General features: G+C 41.6%; 1 protein-coding gene across 5 annotated transcripts in view; it reads right to left on the minus strand.

Moving 5' to 3' along the window:
* The window catches only part of znf385a (zinc finger protein 385A), a 102,711-nt gene that overhangs the window by 28,146 nt on the left and 53,379 nt on the right, over positions 1-21,186 (minus strand). For 3 of the 5 annotated variants that reach the window (XM_020051554.2, XM_020051553.3, XM_010875103.3), the window contains 2 exons: positions 20,607-20,755; positions 1,808-1,918 (listed from right to left, as the gene is read on the minus strand). In XM_020051554.2, coding sequence (XP_019907113.1) covers positions 1,808-1,918; positions 20,607-20,755 — 260 coding nt within the window. Of the gene's footprint in view, positions 1-1,807; positions 1,919-5,544; positions 6,049-20,606; positions 20,756-20,957; positions 21,040-21,186 lie in introns of those variants that run through there. The other 2 variants (XM_010875104.3, XM_020051555.3) reach the window with 2 other exon arrangements.

Raw genomic sequence — 21,186 nt, forward strand, 5'->3', positions numbered from 1 at the left:
GTGGTTTTAAAGGGAACTCCCTTTTCCCCTTGCCTGAGTTTGGCTGTGGATACAGAGGGAGGAAGTCAACCCTGGCTCCGAAAGGAAAAACACTGTATGTCACAGAATAGTATAACCCTGATGGCCAGTGGCCAATCCTTCGCTACAGCCCATCGGACCAAAGGGATATTGTTATTTGCCACTGGATAAGATAAAGGATGCTTTGTATCCTGGCAGTGTGTAAAGCATTCAGAGAATCTTGTTAATATGAAATCTTGAATCTACTCCCAATTTTTTATTCAAAAAACGCATAATGCCTACATTACAATAATTAATTCATATTCCATTATACAACTACATATGTCGATACATCTATCCCAGGTAAAAAAGAGCCTATGGCTGAAAAAATGTAACAAAAGTTAGTAGAATTTGATTATTACATTATTAGAATACATATTCAAGCCCTAAAACACTGCTGTTGGTCGAACGTCTGAAGAGATCTTTTCTAATTCATCCCAAATGGCACCCTATTCCCTCGTACATTATATCTAAACGCAGTGCACCATGGGTAATTATTTAGTAGGCAGCTTTCAACTTCATGGTATGCTGTGAAATGGATTTCCATTCGCCCAAGCAATTCCTAATCAAGTTTCTTTTGCCATGTTGATGTGGGGGTGAGCAAATCTCTTTGAAATGTGGAGGGAAATCCTCTTTCACACTCTAACCCTGCTTAGCAACCCTCTAGGGCTGGAACTGCATACATGGGTTCAGAGGCTGTTTGAAATAGTTTAGCTGAACTTGGTTGAGCATGTCCTTTTGCATTGGAACCTATAGAAAAGTCCAAGAGGTTTACATCTTCCCTTTGCATGTCGCAGAGGCGAGATCAAACGCTTTCACATGATTAGAAATTACAAATCTAGAATGTGAGCCCACAAACACTGTGGTGCATCTTATGATACAGAAAACAAATACCTATGTATAACTCATCCATCGCCAAACCGCAACCACAACAGAAGTAACAAAAAGTGTAGAAACACCAACAGATGTACACAACACTATAAACACATCCATGTGGGGGAGAAGACAGCTAACAGAGACGGCTGCCCTGGTGCTCTCTGGCAGATGTTACCAGGTTGTCGGGCTCGGAGTGAGTTTGGTGTGCCATGGTAGGGGTTGCTAATACCTGTCACATTTCACTTGTGTAATGTAGTTCGAAACCGGCAAGCATAAAATGGTGATGTGTGGTTTTGTGTGTCTTCACTGCCACTGACCACTGACTCTAACCCTTGAGCAGATATTGGGTCAAGTTCCTTTTGCGAGGGCAGATCAACAGCTGCTGGCTCTGGTCTATAGCTGCTGGATCTGGTCTAAAGCTGCTGGCCCCGGTCTACAGCTGCTGGCCCCAGTCTACAGCTGCTGGCCCCGGTCTACACCTGCTGGCCCCGGTCTACAGCTGCTGGCCCCGGTCTACAGCTGCTGGCCCCGGTCTCCAGCTGCTGGCCCCAGTCTATAGCTGCTGGCCCCGGTCTACAGCTGCTGGCCCCAGTCTATAGCTGCTGGCCCCGGTCTATAGCTGCTGGCCCCGGTCTACAGCTGCTGGCCCCGGGCTACAGCTGCTGGCCCCGGTCTACAGCTGCTGGCCCTGGTCTATAGCTACTGGCCCCGGTCTACAGCTGCTGGCCCCGGTCTACAGCTGCTGGCCCCGGTCTACAGCTGCTGGCCCCGGTCTACAGCTGCTGGCCCTGGTCTACAGCTACTGGCCCCGGTCTACAGCTGCTGGCCCCGGTCAATGGGGGGCGGTTAGCTGTGTCTATCAGTCATACGGTACCTCAGAGTTGAAGCGTATCTGGCAGACGTTGCATGAGATGATGGGCCTCTTGGTCTTCACCAATGGAACACCAAAGGTATGGTTGATCACTGCCTTCTGAACCGGATCCATCTGAGAGAGAGAGAGAAAAAAATCATTATTCACAGGTTCCCATAACCCCGCCTCTCGGAGCCCAGCGTCTCGCTTGACAGGCCAGCTGATCACAGTGATTTAGAGGCGTCGGTGAACACCCTATGCCCTCCAGTGCTGCTGCGAGAGACCAGGGAGATGCTATCTCATCCAATAGGAGATGCTATCGATGTCCAATTGGAAAACCATGATTTTCCTCCGTAACCTAGAACTGAGGTGAGAGAGCTGAGAACATCTGACGAGCACCACTCCGGTGCCTGCGGTAAACAGACTTAACGCGTACGAACAGGTGCTTGTCCCCCTGGGCGACCAATGTTGGAGAGAGCTCTATCAACCTGAGCCTGCTAAGACAGCTGAATGTCTTTTAAAGGCCTGCGGTTCTCGTCTGCGTATGGGCATGACATTTCCATGGTAGAATGCCACCCAGATGGGAAGACTGGGAGAACATAAACTCGGTGGTAGAGTGTAGCCGGGGACACACCATCACCAAGGCCGACGCGAGAGTTTAGATGGTAGGTGTGCTAATGCCGGTGTTTTCTGGGTACCTGACGTCACACTCATTATTTCAGCTGGGGTGTCCATCATGAGCACATTAGGCCAATAAGGCCATTCGGTATAAATATAGCTGGATAGCTTTAGTGAGCAGAACAATGCTGTGCAGGAGGCTTAGCCTCTATTTAAACTACAGTCCCAGACACAAAGAGACAGGAAAGCCCATCACTGTCCTATGGACTGTGAACTGAACAGAGAGTTCACAACCCTTATATTTTTGTATTTTTCTAAGCCTTAACCGAGTCTAAAGCTCAGTTTTAATTGAGATTAGCATTAGCTGAAGATCAATGACTGCTGTGGATTTTGACTAGGTAGAGCCAACAGCCTAGCACTTCATATACTAGCATTGGCATGCAACTTCACTGGCCAAAATAAAACTTCATTACTCCGTTTTGAATTACATTTTCATTCGTCTTAAAACTGTGAGTTACTCAGACAGTGCAAATAGTTCTACAAAAACAAAATGATTTTGTTATAATTATATAAGATAAGATGAATCTTCTCACTGTTTTATAGCCAAAGTGAGTCACGTTCCAAAACAGCTTAAATTGGCTGGTGATTGGCTCAGGGGAGAGGCTAAAATGAATATGCTCTTAAGTCAAACAAAAACAATGTGGAAATCTGCACTGGGATTGTAACCAGGCAACCTAAGAAAGGAAAATGTAAACACAGAGGAGGAGGCTGACATAATGGATAGACGCCATCTGTAGGGAGGAGGGGTGAGAAGAGGAGGGGAGGGGGGGGATGAAACTGAGGACAGTAGAGGGGAGGTGAGAGGGGAGGGGAGGGGAGGAGAAGGAGAGGGGCCCTGGCTCAGCAGCGGACATCCTGACATTTCACATTCTTATCTCTTAAGGCCCTCCACCACTCTGAAACTCCCAAAACTCATGTCGTCCATCCAAGAGTGTTCTGGTGCTGCCGTCCACATGGGAACTCAGGAAGCAGGGGGGAAAGAGGATGGATCCAGCCCAGGAAAGCTGGATGACATGTTCATGGACTTCCGGGAGATTACTGGATAGCTACAACCTGCAGCCTGGCCATTGCTCATTGGTCGATACTCTAAATCACGGAGTAAAACAACCGACACACACACACACACACACACACCGCAACACCAATCCAGATTCCCAGCCATGTAGTCCAGGCAGACACATACGCCACTGCCACTAAACACTGTTTCAAATGCAGAACTAATGCTCACAAATAGCTATCATCTCTGTGTGTGTGTGTGTGTGTGTTTGTGTGTGTATATCCCCGGAGCTTTAAAAAAAAACAAGGTGTCTGTCCGACACACTTGTTGAGCCAGTTTAATGAGAGCTGAACACTACAGACAGGTTGAGTCATTGGATTCCTCCAGACATCAGGCCTGTGTTTTGGGTGGTGCTCTATGCCCGGGTGACTATCATGTAACAAACAGGGCCTACGCCAGCTGGTCCTTCTCCATCACTGCTCCACTGCCCTCCAATCTGCAGTGAAACATGCAGAAAGACTGTGGCAAAGATGCAGTGCTAGGCCGGGTTTGTGATAAAGGTTGAGTTCATTTCTCAGGCCCTAGGCCTGTGCTGAGGGGAACTGAAGCAGGTGAAGAAACACACTAAACATGTTGTTAGAGCAACATAACGTGCACAAATACACACATACACACACATAACACACAGACACAAACACACAAGTAGCACAGACAAAAAAATCACTAGGGCACATGTCACTCGATTCCCACAGTAATTCTAGAGTCGCTTTAAGTCAAAGATGACCCGCCACAGTGCCTGAGAGGGGCCAACATACAAACGTAATCTGGCTGGATAGAGCTGGACACATTGGGGCATTCTACTGTTTATGTCTTAACTTAAGTGCAGCACACAGATCCACAAAACCCCATAGCTACGAATGTACTGAAGACGTGAAGTCCTCTGTCTCAGACTAAGTTTGGATAGGTTGATTTAGTCCAGATTTGAAGAAAGAAAAAAAAAAAAGCTGAAAATAGCTCTCTTTGAATTACACTGTGGTTTGGGGTTGGACTGGACATGAAAATATTACCACGTGATGGTAAACATTTACATGTTTGTTTGAAACACTAATATCTCATTATTAATTCCAGCTGCCAAAGTCTACTGACGTTGCAGTAGTCTGGTCACAATGTGTCTATTACATCACACAGAGCCTGATGGAGACATGCTATTCCCGGGTGCAATCGTCACACTGCTAGTCTTCCCACCCACAGCAACTAAACAACCACATGTCCCCTCAAGACATCCCTGAATGGCGCAGTGATACACTCACAGCCTCACAGTTAGCTACGTCATTGCGAGTCCAGAGGGTGAATCTTGCTTGTGGTTTACCTCAGAGATCCAGTGGTGGGGGGGGGTTCTGGCTTGTTGGGGTTACTGATCGAATTTGGTGGCCTCGACCTGTCACGCCCCCAGCGACTCCTCGTGGAGCGTTGGGCATCTGTGAGTTTAATCGAGGTATAAGACCAAAGAGGGCATTTTAGGATTCCGGTCTTAACTGCCTGGTTGACCAGCGTGAACCAGAATGACATCAGCTGTGCTTCTGAAGTCGCATAACGCCCAGTATATCTCAACATCGAGTGTCCTGAATCCATTGGGAGTTGCTGCGATCACCAATTGTATGTAAGGGATGTTGTGGAGAAAACATGGTAAAAGTAAAATTTATCTAAATAAGAGACTCACAATAGTGTCCGTGAGAGAGTGACCTACCACAATCTCGCAACAACACAGCACTAAACAACAGCATGCCCCAGGCAAGAGCCAAAAGAAAACTTCTCCCTTAACTTGTTCCTCAACCTCACACTCTCTCTAACTCTAATTCTGTTATTGCCCTGTTTCGCTCTGTCGACCAGCGCTGGCAGCCACAGCAACAACTCTGTCATGCAAGATGAAACATCCTCAGTGGCCACAACGTGTGTGCACGCTCGTGTGTGTCTCTGTGCGCTCTGTCCACACTTTGAAAAAAGTTTGAAGACCTAAATATGAAATCCCACCCCACTTATATCCCCCTGTACGGAACACCTCTGCTGGTTCTGGCCCCATACTCACCCTCTTTCCCTGTTCTGATTCGGCCGGATCTTTAAGCTGCATGGTTCTGCCGTTGTGAGTCTCTGTGTGTGATTGTGTCTCTGCGTGCAGCTGGGTCTCTTTGCAGATGGAGACGCTGAGGGAGGGGACAGCTGTCTCCTCGCTCATTCAGACATCAGAGTGTCCCGGAAAGTCTACCGATGTGAAGTGAGGAGCTAATCTAACCGGTGGTCCTTTCAATCTATCACTTCTGCTTCTCTTTCTTCTACTTCAGTTTGTCTCTACGTAGCGGCAGTCTTCGAAGTTCTTGCTCTGGCCATGAGAAATTTCTTGGTTCTTGCTCCACAGATGCATCACCTAGCTAGCAAGTGTCGGTCTCCTCTGAGCAGCTTCCCCCTCTCCGTCTCCCGTTTCTCCCTTGCTCTCGCGGTTCCCAGTACCGTAGCCGTTTTTCTTCGGCATACTCTCCCCTTTCTCCTCCCTCTCTCTCCCACACACACAACATTCACCCTATCTCTCCTTCCCTCCCTCCCCCCACCCCTCCCTCTCTCTCTCTCTCTCTCTAAGTCTCTCACACACACAAAACAAACTCACAGAGTCTGTGCAGATGCAGTGGGTGTACTGTGTCAGTTCTCCTTCGGTCCCTCCCCCTCCTCTGTTCTCCCTGTCTATCAAATGATGTAACCCTGAAGCCAGTAGAACTTTCAGCCTCCCAATCAGCCCCCCCTCCCCATTTCCTCTACCCCAGAACCCCCCCCCCCCCCCCCCCCCCCCTCACTCCCAGCTGGCTGGAAACACACAGCGATGCAGAGCACACGAACGACCCTCACTGCACACATCAGAGACCATCTAGGGAGTGTCCCAAAACGCCCCCACATTCCCTGGACCGTGCACTACTTTCATCCAGGGCCAATGGGGCCCCCCTCGAGGGTCACCGGGGATGCATCTGTGGTCTGAACGGAGGAGGCAGCGCTCCGGCCACGGCAGTGAAACCAGAGGCGTTTCAGGGGAATCTACGTGAGCGACGATCACGGCGCCGGCCCATTGAACTCCTCCAGGGCCTTCGAGGGGGTTGTTTTCGCAACGTCTCCAAACTCAGACTGTCAACAGATTAGAGACGGCAGAGAAAGAGTGCGCCTAAGGCTGGTAGAGATATGCAGAGAGAAAGTAAAAAGGTGAGAAAAGAGACTGAGAAAAGGAGGTATAGTATAGGTGGGACCTCCAGCAGGTGAGACTCAACAAGTCTGAGCAAGGCTCACATGGATAGACAGCTTCATTGGAAATTCTTCTGGTCATGTCTGTATGTTTAACGCAAATGTCGGTGTGTGTGTGTGTGTGTGTGTGTGTGTGTGTGCCTGTATGTTCCTCATGCTTACCTGTGGTACCTCAGTCCAGACCTCAGCCTCAAATTACCACCAGTAGCAGCTGCTGCCTGATAAATAATGCAGCCTAGCCTGTCCGTGTCTCAGGGCACAGTAGACCAGACAGCCAGCCAGGTACAGGACAAATCACATTACAGAGACATTCAAGCTACAGGGCTTTAGCTTGAGACAGCCAAGTAGGCCGTTTCATAAAAGTGCTTTTTCTTTTAGCCTTTAGCCTCAGACAGATTAAGACCCTGCTTAAAAGAGGAATATTACTTTTCCTCAAACTTTATAGTACTTGGTTTCTCAACCCGAAAGAAGTATATGGGCCAACACAAAGCTTGCTCAAGGCTTGTGTTTTTTCAATGCCATAAAAAATGCAGCTTTAACAAGTATAAACTAAAAATCGAGGGAAGATGTGGCAGAAATGTGCCATGTCAACAATCAAAGTGACCACTAAAAGGAACTTACCAAGAGTTTATTTAGACTGCAAGGCCTTTGGGCCCACGACAAAGTTGGATACTTGGTAACTAATATGGTTCTCTCCGTTGTAAAACTGGGCTAGTGTGAATTGTTTTCGTTCATTCCCAGTAACTAAACACAGCCATGGGAAGTCGGGGTGTTGAGGACTCCACGGCCCTGATCAAATCCCAGTGCTATTTTATTCCTAAACATGGAGCTGGAAGGACCTACAGATCCAGACACACTCGACCCCCACTCCAATATGCACTGAGCGAGACGTCGTCTTTAGATCTCAGTGTCCTCAGCAAGTGTCTTTCAGGGAATTGTCCCACACTACCTGAGGTAACATTTTCACTCATTGACACTATAAAAATCTATATATAAAATCTCTGAAGCAAATTTGTCAACAGGTCTCGTTCATCTAAATGAAACAATCAAGGTATAAAAGCGTTCTAATTTCACGCTTTCACTTGAAAGTTCTACTATCCTGTTAGAGGGATTTGAAGCCCTTCAAATGATCCCAAGCAGGGAATTTTTCTTCTTTTGTGTTGTTTACACATTCCTCTCCTCTTCCCAAAAAGGCCAAGATCCATAAAATGTTTGCCTGCTATGACGCCACCCACACAGACATTCATGACACATGCCTTTTGACTGTGTAATTTACATGCCTGAACTGTCTGCCAAGTCCTACAGAAAAATATACAACAAGCAAAAAAAAAAATTCTACTAATCAAAACACAACAGAAAATGTGAATGCTATTGTCAAATAACTCATTAGTTTTAGTGTAGACAAAAGGCTAATTTTCTCTGCTGTGTTTCTTCCATTGATTCTGTAGGCGCTGATAGAGATTGGGTTATGCTTCATGAACACCCACTCTCTATTAAGAGCAAGTCTGTTCTAGAATTTCTAGTCATCCTACATGCTGCATGAACTAATTCTCTGTCACGGCCCTGTCAGCCAGCGACTGTTTGTCCTTTGACACATAGACACTCATGCATTGCTTTTGCTGTGTCCTATTTAGTTGGTGGAGTCAGGCTGGCATGTCTGAGCCTCTGTAACATCCCCATCTGCTGGTCATCGGCAGTAAAATGAACTCTGACTTAAAACCCACAACACAGAACACCAACTACCTACTACTACCACTGAGTGTACTTGGCCTGTTGTCTAGGGGTACTTGGGAAGAGGCATTCAGATTGAATAAACAACAGTGGGTACTTCAGGGGCACTTCAGCGCAGAGCATAATTGTGTTTGTGGTACAGTAACTGAAAAAGGTTGGGCACCACTGAACTACAGTTAAAATCCACTAGATCTCAATCTCACTGGACTAATTAGATAATTGCCACTATTAATGCTAAATGGGCCCGAGGAATTGCAGATTTAGTTTATGTGAAAAATGACACTGTGTGTTTAATCTTACGGTTTTCTTTTAAAAAGATTTTCAAACATTACTTATTAGTTGATAGAAAAAAATATATCACTCTTTTAATAGTGTGTTATTAGATTTGGGCTGCCTTAAAAAAAAAAAAAACACTAAGGCCTGCGAAATCGGGCTTCGTCCAAAGCACCAGAACAGATTGATGAACTTGCATGAATGGTGGTTGCAGCACATTCATTCACAAATATTCACAATCTTTCACCTAAAACATCCCCCCTCCCCCTGTGTTTCCATGCCTTTTTGCATCAGTGCTGTTTCTTATTTTTAGAGTCCTGTTGCATCATGACAGGAACAGGATCCAAAGACATCAGTCACTGAGTGGCCACTAAGTACAGTTCTGCCTTATCAGTTTTAGGACCTAGGGAAAGCAGACCCATATTCACAATGCCACTCGATGCTGTTCTACTCATTGGATCCAACTTACCACCTGAATGACACACTTGACTGTTTATGATGCCCGATCAGCCGTTGTGAGAAAGCACCGCACAGCCCTGTTAAATGAAATGCTGAGTGTTGTGACATGCTAAATATCCTCCCAAGGGAAATGGCTGGGTTTAAACCATACGGGACACTATAGTTTAGTATTGTTTACACTATTCACAGATTTGAATTAGTGATGTGTGTTGTTACTGTTGTGTACACTACTAACAGTGTTGTATAATGTGTGTTTGTGTTGTCAGTGTTATTTACACTATTCACAGTGTTGAATTGTGTGTGTGTGTGTGTGTGTGTGTGTGTGTGTGTGTGTGTGTGTGTGTGTGTGTGTGTGTGTTTTCAGTGTTGTATACACTACTCACAGTGTTGAATCATGTTTTTTGTCAGTGTTGTATACACTACTCACAGTGTTGAATCATGTGTGTTGTCAGTGTTGTATACACTACTCACAGTGTTGAATCATGTTTTTTGTCAGTGTTGTATACACTACTCACAGTGTTGAATCATGTGTGTTGTCAGTGTTGTATACACTACTCACAGTGTTGAATCATGTTTTTTGTCAGTGTTGTATACACTACTCACAGTGTTGAATCATGTTTTTTGTCAGTGTTGTATACACTACACACAGTTTGGAATCAGGTGTGTTGTCCGAAGCCACTATCTTTCTTTTGGGTACATATAACATGGGTTCACACTTCACAATTCCGTGCTATGCATACGCCAAAGTATTTTTTTGCGTGCAGTTGAGACAAGATTTCTTCCCATTAATAATTATGGTGAATACATTTGTTTAATTGACATGCACCAACTTAAACTTATTTGACAACACCATCATTGAGGCTCAGATTTCCCAAAGATTGACTCCTGGGGAATTGTTCAATATCTACACTTGACTATGTTAGTTATCGTTACAGTATTTTCTTTTTTTGTAAAATAGCATAGCGGTTCTCTACTTAGCTAAAGCTGCTAGCTAGTTTGCAAGTACATGCTACATTTTCAAATTTCAGTGAGATGTGCTAGAAAATGTATTATTAGTACATTACCCAGACCTGGATTTGATAATTATATTGTGCTTAATCTCCCAATGTTTTTATGATACATTTTCTGAGGATTTTATTGTTCCCAATAAAGACCTGCTTTGACCAATACAGTACTTATTCACATTCTAATTTATTCACATTTTAACTACTCACTACAATTCAGCCAGAGTGTTCATCAATATAGATTAAATTAATATGTTGATTAAGATTTAGTAGAGATAAAGGCTAAAATGTCACAGTAAGAGTATAACCTAAGATGTATAGGCTTTTTAAGGCTTTTTAAGCAATATATCACTAAGAACCTTTCTTAGGCACGATGCATCGCAGAGTGCCTGGACACTGTGTTGTATATTGGCAGTATATCATTAACCCCCAAGATGCTATAATGCTCTTATAAACCAGTTACCAAAAATAAAAAGTATTGTAATGTCATACCAGTTATCATACTATCATCCAAACAATCAGGATTCAAAACATTCAGTTTATAATTACAATTACAATAAATGTTACTTATTTTTATGTAGAATTTGTTTTTGCAAAAGTAAAATATCTGTGTATCATATATTCATGTACTTAGTCATTATAAAATTGATGGCAAAATTGTTTGTTCCAGATTGGCAAAGTCAACCCGGATGCCTTTCAAAGGAGTGTTCTACAGTATATATGCTGTAAATTGGAAGTGAGCGAACTGTTTGTCTGTCCTGCCTGTGCTTCTGAAATGGGGGCTGTTTCAGTGGACGGCATCAATAGGCGTGATCGGTTCCAGAAAACCAATCAGTGAGTAGTGTCCTTACTTGTCATAATGTGATTTTCTTTTTGCTATTCGAAGTTGTTGATTCAGTATAGGGTACTATCTGTACATGCTCTAACTGTAATGGTAGTTCATAACATTTTCTGAACATATGTTGTAGGGCTGAGGAGCCAGCCTTCTTTGAAGGAGTGTTTTTAGCCAAAGACAGTGAGGTGTCCAGCTTCGTTGAGGAAGTTAGGGGGGCTGTCAAGAGCGTAAGTATTAAATCAGGTCTATCAGGATCATAGTTGGATTACTGGGCTTAAGAGCAGTTATAATGCCCCTAAGCAAATCATTAAATGTTCTAAACTGTAATTAGTATTTACCCCAGAATCCTGGCTTAATTCCCAATTTGGCCCTTCTATCATTGGTTTTGTTTTAAGCATTTGTCATTAGTTGCTCATAGCATGTTGATGGGTATTTTAATAATAGCAAGGTATTATACAATATGTAAAATATGACCTAAATGCAGATTAAATTAATTTGTATGTACCTATTGGTTGCTGCACACAGTCTAACACAGAAGCAATGTAAATATTATTTTAAAAGCTCACCAACATAAGCCCATATACCGATTTTCAAGGCCATATCACATTTAGAAATGAAAAAGAATAGCATGGTTGTTGTACAAAAAATGCAACCCAAAAGGGGGCGTACCAGAGCACCTGTGTGTGTTAGGGGGATGGAAATTGACACAGAACTCAGGATTATCACAAAGATCAACTTGCAGAAAAAAGAAAGTTTATAACTATCTGTTGTAGAAAAAAAATCTAAAATCAGTTGTAGTGGAAATGTTATGAGAACATTTTCACATGTATACTAGAATATTGACCTTGCATGCATTTGTTAGAGAGAAAAATATACATTTTGTTCATTAAATATATATTAAGGGATTACAAGTTTAATATCCAACATTGGACTGAAAAACTACCAACATGGCTGCCTTTGCCCCTAGCAGTAATATTAAGTTATTCAACACTACACTGGTAGTTCCTTCAGGAAGTGACATTACAACCAAACTACGCAGTGGCATAAACACAATTAGAACTTATTTTACTGAAAATACCAGGACCACTAAATATTTATTTGAAATTTAACGTAGTGGTTTCACTCAAAATCTAAACGAGTAGGGAACTACAGTGCTATGCATAGGTCTTAGGCACCAGAAAGTCAATTAAACTAAATAAACATATATACATTCAAATGGCCATAGTTCAGTTTATGTGGTGAGCAGTGAACACCATATTCAACTATGGTACATACAGGACAGGAATCTTAAATAGCTGTGACCAAATTCCAACACATCTGATCATTACTGGTATAGCTGGGCTCTGTTAGAAAAAAAGCAGGCATGTCCAAAGTAGGCCTGTCATCTGTTCATATTGTGCCTCATTTAAAAAGTAGTTTCATTTGGTGGGGCTCACCCTCCCAGACTGTAAAGTCATATTTATCATAATTATTGACACACTTCCTACAGCCTCTCACCGCACCTGTTTTTGTCCCCTCTGAGGGTCTGACGTATACTGGCTCCTGATTTCCCATGCTCTCATGTTCCATCTGGGGAATGCAGACCAGGTCCAACACAGAAGCAATGTAAAATACTGTCCGCTGAACTGAAAATGATCTCCTTTGCATAAAGGTACATTGTGAACTAGACTTAATCAAACTAGGCCTCTGAAAAATCCAGATTGTCAGATTGATACAACTCTGCCTAGAAAGTGGTGCATATGATTAAGTCATCCTGTTATATTAATTGGCATCAAGGGGCCCCTATATATTTGCCAGTGAAAGACACTATCACATTTCAACGACTACCATCAGGTTTCACCTGGTTTCATATAAAGTGGTTGTGCATCTAATGAAGTGGCCATTGTATACCCCAGGGCTGCCCAACCCCCCTGTTCCTGGAAATCTACTGTCCTGTAGGTTTTCTCTTCAACCCCATTTGTGACTAACCCAGTATTGCTTTTCATCCAGCTAATTATTAGAATCAGGTATGCTAAATTAGAGTTGAAGAGAACAGGGTTGGACAGGGTTGGGCAGCCCTGGTGTACACTCTTCATCTCACAGCCACACAGTCTATGATTTTCCAACTATCTTTGGGAATGACCTGTAACTGGCTACACCTGAGGTTTGCATTTTATAAAGAATAATTTGGGGGATGTTACTAAAGTATGTACTGGCCTCTTACAAAATATGTCCAAGCCCTACCAACTGCTCATTTAAACTCTTTAATAATACAATTTGTATGATCTAGATTTGTTGGGTTAGCTAAATGATTTCCAGGTCCTCAAAATACTTTGTTGTGCTGAGACATATAACCACTAATAATTAATTAAAGATTTGTGATATCACTTGAATTCTCCTTCCCTTACCCCAGATATTCATATTTTAAAAAACGGCAGAAGACTTCCTGGTCAGACTAGAATTAATAACCTTTTATTTTATTTATTATTAAACATTACAATATATTGCTATTGGTCTTTAATATATGTCAGACTCAAAGGAACTTGATTTAAAGAATTAATTGGGCACTTTTGAAAAGAACTGTACAAATTCCACCTTTTTTTATTTGAATGTCTTTAGGTTACTGTCTAAGGGTTATTGTGATGTGCTCCTGAGGCTCCCAAGAGGGGGGCCATGTCTTCTTGCTGAAACATACAAAAGGTGAAAATTAGCAAGTATATTAATAAAAATTCAGGAAAGTATACAATTCCAGGCTGGTATACTTACCAGGATGGACATGGGAGCCAATGCACCTGCACCTCATTGCGCCCCTTGGGAAGTCGGTAAAAAAAGAATAAACATTTGTTTATATGAATGATTAATTCCATTCCCAGAAAATAACATAACCAAGCTAAATACAGGATGAAGGTGACCACTAAGAACAACTTCGTAATGATTTTCAGTGACCATTAGCTCTAGGTGAAAAGAGGGTCCAAACCAAGTCAGGAATATGCCCCCTACAGCATAAGAGGCTCTCATTCATTCAGGTTTTTCCTGTAATTTGTCCACATCTGTCCCCATTCTTGTGCATTGCTAAACTATAAGGTAATAGCTGTAGAGTTTCCAGTCACAGGGCTCTGAGAGCAAATGTTTCAAACAATTTGACCATTCTTCTTTCAAATTATGTGGCAAAAATGTCCTTACTTTGATATGGGTCAATTTCTGTTCTTGTTAAATCTCCTTAGCTACAAACCTTTCTCACATGACTTTTGGACAGAGATTGCACAGGGAAAATGTCCAAAGACTGATGGTATGGGCATTCTGTAAAAAAATAACTAAATTGTTGTGTTCAAAAACTTTTACACCTCAACATGTGAAACAATGCTAACTGAAGTGCCAAATATTTTTTTCTTTCTTGTCTTTCCCCATTTGGTTGCCACAATGGTGACGGCTGACCTCTGATATACATTTCTTATTGAACACGGTCTCACACTTAATATACACAAAAACAAACAATAAATACTGTAATACATGGGCGCTAGGGTCAGTAGTACATGCTTGTAGCTTTAAATGAAGAAGGTCTTGTTACAGAGTTCTGGTCAAGGTTGGTGACTGTACATAAACGCCACCAAATCAGACCCCAATCTGTGAAAGCTCCAAAAAACAAACAAACATATCCTAACCTTAAAAACCGTAACAGTTTTTTTCTAACCTTACCCCTAACTTGAACCACACTGTAGTATAACATAGCGAAACACTTTAGTCTGTGTACATTTTGCACTGTGAGCTGTCCAAAAACACTTACAAACATACGAAATCCATGACATAACTTTTTGGATGTCTTTTTTCTTTATTTATTTATTTGTACAATGACAGTATCTGCTTTATCATTTTTTATCTTCAATTCTATTTAGGAGCTTACCTATTTGCTACTACTTCTTCATCTTTCGCTGCCTCCACCTCTTCCATCTGTGCTCTCTCACTGTGTCCTTCCTCTACAACTACTGGCATCACCTCCATGTCTTCGCTTTCCCTGACCTCTCCCATTTCTCCTATCTCCTCCTGTCCTCCCTCTTTATCTACTTCCCCCTCTGTCTCACTTTCTTCTCCTGCCCTCTCCTTTCCCTGCTCCACTTCCACTTCCTCTCTTTCAGGAGTCCATCCTTTGTAAATAAAAAGAATGAAAGATAAAACCAGATGTAGTATGTGTTTTAAAATGATAGTAACCATAGAAAGGTTATTAATCAGATTGATAGATACTTGTGTAGCTGGTAATGCTGGTCATACAGAACAGATGGTCTGATCTACAGTCATTTCTCAGTTCTTAGTTCAAACACTTGCACATTGAAAGATAAGAATTGTAATAGTGTCATAAAATAAATTGACATTGTTATGTGACAATAACATTCCTTCTGGGAAATGTTCAAAAAGGAGGATCTTTTTTTCAAGCACCCCATGTGCCACTGCCAGCAGCTCAAAGGGACACTGGAGGGACGTATTTCCCCCACAAGAGGAGTGGAAAGTAACCAAGCGCGTTGAGTTTTTCAACCTAAAATATTTAAAAGCATGAGAAGGTTTTCGGACAGACTTAATGATAGAAGAAAACATTCAATATTTTTTAATTTAGGAAGCTAAAACAATATACATTAAATCTTGATTCTACAGTAGGTCTTAATCTTCCTGTGGACAATGGATAAACTGCAAATGGCTCAATTACAAAAATACGCTAAACAAACTGAGTAATATTCAAGCAACACAGTTTAAGATATTTACTGGAGCAGTAAATATATAATAACATCAGTTGCTGCCATACAAATAGAAAAAATGCCCAAATGCTTTGCAGATTAAAACATAACTTATTGAATTTGAATTACATAAAAACCGGACTGCTGGGATTATTATTCATATAAAGAAGAAACAACAGTTTCTGGATAGAAGGGAGACTAATGGGCCAGAGACCTCTATATAAAAGGCCCTAACCACCTTCAGTCCTTTTTGACCAATGCCTATAACACCACCATGGCCTCTTCCAAACCCATGAGGCAGATTACACCCTGCTGAACCTGCTAAAGGACAAAGCAGACAGGAGCATAGTGGGACAAATGAAATTGCTGCTCTAACAAATACAAAAATGAGCAAAAACATTACTGACCCTACCTTATCCTACACTTCAGAAACATTACTGACCCTACCTTATCGTACATTTCAGAAACATTACTAACCCTACCTTATTGTACATTTCAGAAACATTACTAACCCTACCTTATCCTACACTTCAGAAACATTACTGACCCTACCTTATCGTACATTTCAGAAACATTACTGATCCTACCTTATCCTACACTTCAGAAACATTACTAACCCTACCTTATCCTACACTTCAGAAACATTACTGACCCTACCTTATCCTACACTTCAGAAACATTACTGATCCTACCTTATCCTACACTTCAGAAACATTACTGACCCTACCTTATCCTACATTTCAGAAACATTACTGACCCTACCTTATCCTACACTTCAGAAACATTTCTGACCCTACCTTATCCTACACTTCAGAAACATTTCTAACCCTACCTTATCCTACACTTCAGAAACATTACTAACCCTACCTTATCCTACACTTCAGAAACATTACTGACCCTACCTTATCCTACACTTCAGAAACATTACTGACCCTACCTTATCCTACATTTCAGAAACATTAGTGACCCTACCTTATCCTACACTTCAGAAACATTTCTGACCCTACCTTATCCTACACTTCAGAAACATTTCTAACCCTACCTTATCCTACACTTCAGAAACATTACTGACCCTACCTTATCCTACACTTCAGAAAGTATCGCCCAAGCTCTGGCATAGGTGGAGGAAAAAAGTCACAGTCATTATCTGCACTGACTCAAGATCAGCCCCACAAACCGTGTTCTGTCAAATAATAACTGACAGCAGGACCGAACATTTTAAAACTTCAACCAATCATATTCACTTGGCTGCATAAGTGAAAGTAAAAGGTAATTTGATGGCAGATGAAATAGCAAGAAGAGTAGTACAGAGTAGTACATTAAAAACATGACATTTTAAATTTGCAATTTTAAATCCATTTTTTGGGATGTGGTATATTGGAGTCATCATGTTTGTGAATTACCTTTCTGATAACTTGTGTCCAAGAATTAGACTTAAATGTCATCATTATTATTGAGTACCCAGTCCTAGGCTTCACTATACCCCAAATCCATTTGGTGGCGGCAGTGCTGTGCACAGGCCTTTTGAGGGATGAACTGAAACTGAAAAAGTGGATGGAGTGCTCACACAGACAGACGATGAATTTGCATTTCAGTCATGTAGCTGACAGCCTTATCCAGAGTGTCTTTCATTAGGGAGCGCAATCAGTGCATACATTTTCGACCTGGTCCCCAGTGGGATAAGAACCTAAAACCTCTGGCGTTTAGAAAGGACATGCATATGGATGGGTGCGTGTCAACAGGAAAGGGCACTATATAGCAAAGTGAGCCTTACCTACACATGTGCCTGGTGGCGGTAATGGAAAACAGGTCTGCACTCATGTATGAAACACAAACAAGATGACAAACGCCACTGAATTATCAAATACCTTAGCTTGATTTCTGGACTTCCTAACATTTTCTGCCCATTGTTTAGCAGTGGCGCAACATTTCTTCATTCTTGCCGTTTGCCTCTTTTTCAATTCCAGAAGCTTTGCCCCACTGAGAGAGAGAAAGAAACGGGATTAATAAATACAATTTCCCAGATGGAAGAGGATGGGTTGTCACAGATTAAGGTAAATAGAAACAACACGTGAATTATTTGGCCGATAATATTGGGTTCAAAAGATCCAAGTTCCCTGAAAAATGCAAGTGCCCTGATTTCCAACCACTCTACCGGAACCCCAAGGGAATAACAAAATAATTTTGATGATCATGTGCTGCAATAGAATAGTAGTTCTCTTCTCCAGTCCTAGGACCCAGACTACTGCTGGTTTTCACCCCAGCCCACTTATCAGGGACCTGTGACTGGAACACAAGGTGAATGCATTTAGCTAACAGGTACACAGAACCTAATGGGCTATGAGTGCTTAGATAAATGTTCTGACCACAGTAAGAAAATGTATAGACATGTATAAACATTATTACACTTTAAGACACTCTAAGATAAGAGCAGGCACTAAACAACTTCAATGTGCCCACCCGTGAAAATCAAACCAGCAACCCTGGCGATGCAACGCCATGCTCTTACCAATTGAGGGACCTGCAATAGAACCACTGCAATAGAGTACAGTATTGTCTTTATTAAAGATAGACCCTGTAAGTCCAATGTTTGTGTTTGCAACTAAATGTAATTTATAAAAACTGGTTGTATACAGCCGTTCGTTGGCAGAGAAATAATATTAAATTTTTATAGATAAGATTGTGGTGCAAATCTGGGGCACAATATATTTTAATTCTGAACCCACTGACTCTGGCTTTAAAGCATGAAAAGACTATAGCCATTTATGCAGCAGATTAGGCTACTTTACACTATCACCTTGGAGCAATGTCGGTTGGCACAGTTGATTTGTTTCCAGGCAGTGTTAGAACTGGTGGAGGGTGGAACCACCTGGCATTGTGACTAAAATAAAAACAAAAACAAATACAATTATTAACATTTATTAATAATTACAATTATTAAAATTTCATGGGAGGTATGACAAAGCTAAGGATATTTAGATGTTTTAAAAAAGCATGTGAAGTTGAGAAACAAATCTTTATTGTAATTATAAACTGAATGCTTTGAATCCTGATTGTCTGGCTGATAGTATGACAACTGATATGACATCACAATACTTTTTATTGTTGGTAACTGGTACATCTGGTACAAAGCCTATACATCCTAGATTATACTCTTACTGTGGCATTTTAGCCTTTATCTTTACTAAATCTTGATCAAAATATTGATTTAATCCGATGAGCAATCTTGGTGAATTGTAGTGAGCAGTTAAAATGTGAATAAATGTGAATAAGTACTGTAATGGTAAAAGCAGGATATCATTGGGAACAATGCATTTAATTACAAATAAAAACATTGGCTACAATTAGTAGATTAACTGGTTAATCTACTAATAATACATTTTCAAGCACATCTCAATGAATTTTGAAAATGTAGCATGTACTTGCAAACTAGCTTAGTAGGGTTCGCTAACCGCTATGCTATTTTACTAAAAAAGAAAATACTGCAACTAATGTAGTCAAGTGTAGATATTAAACAATTCCCACAGGATAAATTTCCATCTATATACAAGTATCAAAATATTTCCATATAAATGAACAAAATGCATCCACACTGTTGGAAATTTAAGTTTTACACTTACCCGTTAACGTTCTTTCAAGAAAAAAGTTAATCTTCAGCTTTTAAACAAATTGTCAATCTTCGGGAAATCCGAGCCTCGATGATGGTGACGTCAAATAGGTTTAAGTTGGTGCGTATCAACGAAACAAATTTGTTCACCATAATTATTATTGGGAGGAAATCACGTCTGAAGCGCACACAGAAAATGACTTTGGCGTATGCATAGCACAAACTTGTAAAGTGTGAATCCGTGTTATATGTACACCAAAGGAAGATAGTGGGTTGGTGTTGTCAGTGTGGTATACACTACTCACAGTGTTGAATCATGTGTGTTGTCAGTGTTGTATACACTACTCACAGTGTTGAATCATGTGTGTTGTCAGTGTTGTATACACTACTCACAGTGTTGAATCAGGTGTGTTGTCAATGTTGTATACACTACTCAAAGTGTTGAATCATGTATGTTGTCAATGTTGTATACACTACTCACAGTGTTGAATCATGTGTGTTGTCAGTGTTGTATACACTACTCACAGTGTTGAATCATGTGTGTTGTCAGTGTTGTATACACTACTCAGTGTTGAATTGTGTGTTGTCAGTGTTGTATACACTACTCACAGTGTTGAATCAGGTGTGTTGTCAATGTTGTATACACTACTCAAAGTGTTGAATCATGTATGTTGTCAATGTTGTATACACTACTCACAGTGTTGAATCATGTGTGTTGTCAGTGTTGTATACACTACTCAGTGTTGAATTGTGTGTTGTCAGTGTTGTATACACTACTCACAGTGTTGAATCAGGTGTGTTGTCAATGTTGTATACACTACTCAAAGTGTTGAATCATGTATGTTGTCAATGTTGTATACACTACTCACTGTGTTGAATCATGTGTGTTGTCAGTGTTGTATACACTACTCAGTGTTGAATCATGTTTGTTGTCAGTGTTGTATACACTACTCACAGTGTTGAATAATGTGTGTTGTCAGTGTTGTATACACTACTCAGTGTTGAATCATGTTTGTTGTCAGTGTTGTATACACTACTCACAGTGTTGAATCAGGTGTGTTGTCAGTGTTGTATACACTACTCAGTGTTGAATTGTGTGTTGTCATTGTTGTATATACTACTCACAGTGTTGAAACATGTGCGTGGTCAGTGTTGTATACTCTACTCACTGTGTTGAATCATGTTTGTTGTTAGTGTTGTACACACTACTCACAGGTTTGAATCATGTGTGTTGTCAGTGTTGTTTATACTACTCACAGTGTTGAAGTTGTGAAACAGGCTCAGGTTGTGTTGTGGTGGAGCTGTGTCCATGGGGAACTGGAGGAAGGGTTTCATATCCAGGTGGGGCTGAATGATAGTGGGGGTCCGCAGAAATGCAGGCACCGCCCCCGCACGGTTTATACCTCCTAGAGAGAGAGAGAGAGAGAGAGAAAGGGAGATGGTTCAAAAACATCCACTGACTCGAGAACAGCCAAAGGTACGCTCTTCAAAGTGATACCACTGTCCCAGAATGAATGAAAGGAGTGGTTAACAATGTTCATCGGTATACTAGAATATCGGCAGAACATTTAACATATTTCATATTATTGATTTTGAGGTGTTATTTACCTCTGACAGTTTTCCAGTAGAAAAAGTGGGAGAAAATGCTCTAGTTTTCCTGCCGGCACCTTCATCGTCCCAATTCTCTTACAGTGCCTCTAAATCCACCACCTCCATTTCACCTCTCTCTCTCTTTCTCTCTCGTCACACTACGCCGTCCTTACCCCCTCCTCCTCTGTACCCTCTGTCAAGGAAGATGATACCGAGGGCGCTCTGCAATGAGCATCAAACCTCAACC

Source organism: Esox lucius, chromosome 12 (assembly GCF_011004845.1).
Source record: "Esox lucius isolate fEsoLuc1 chromosome 12, fEsoLuc1.pri, whole genome shotgun sequence".
Lineage (NCBI taxonomy): Eukaryota > Metazoa > Chordata > Actinopteri > Esociformes > Esocidae > Esox > Esox lucius.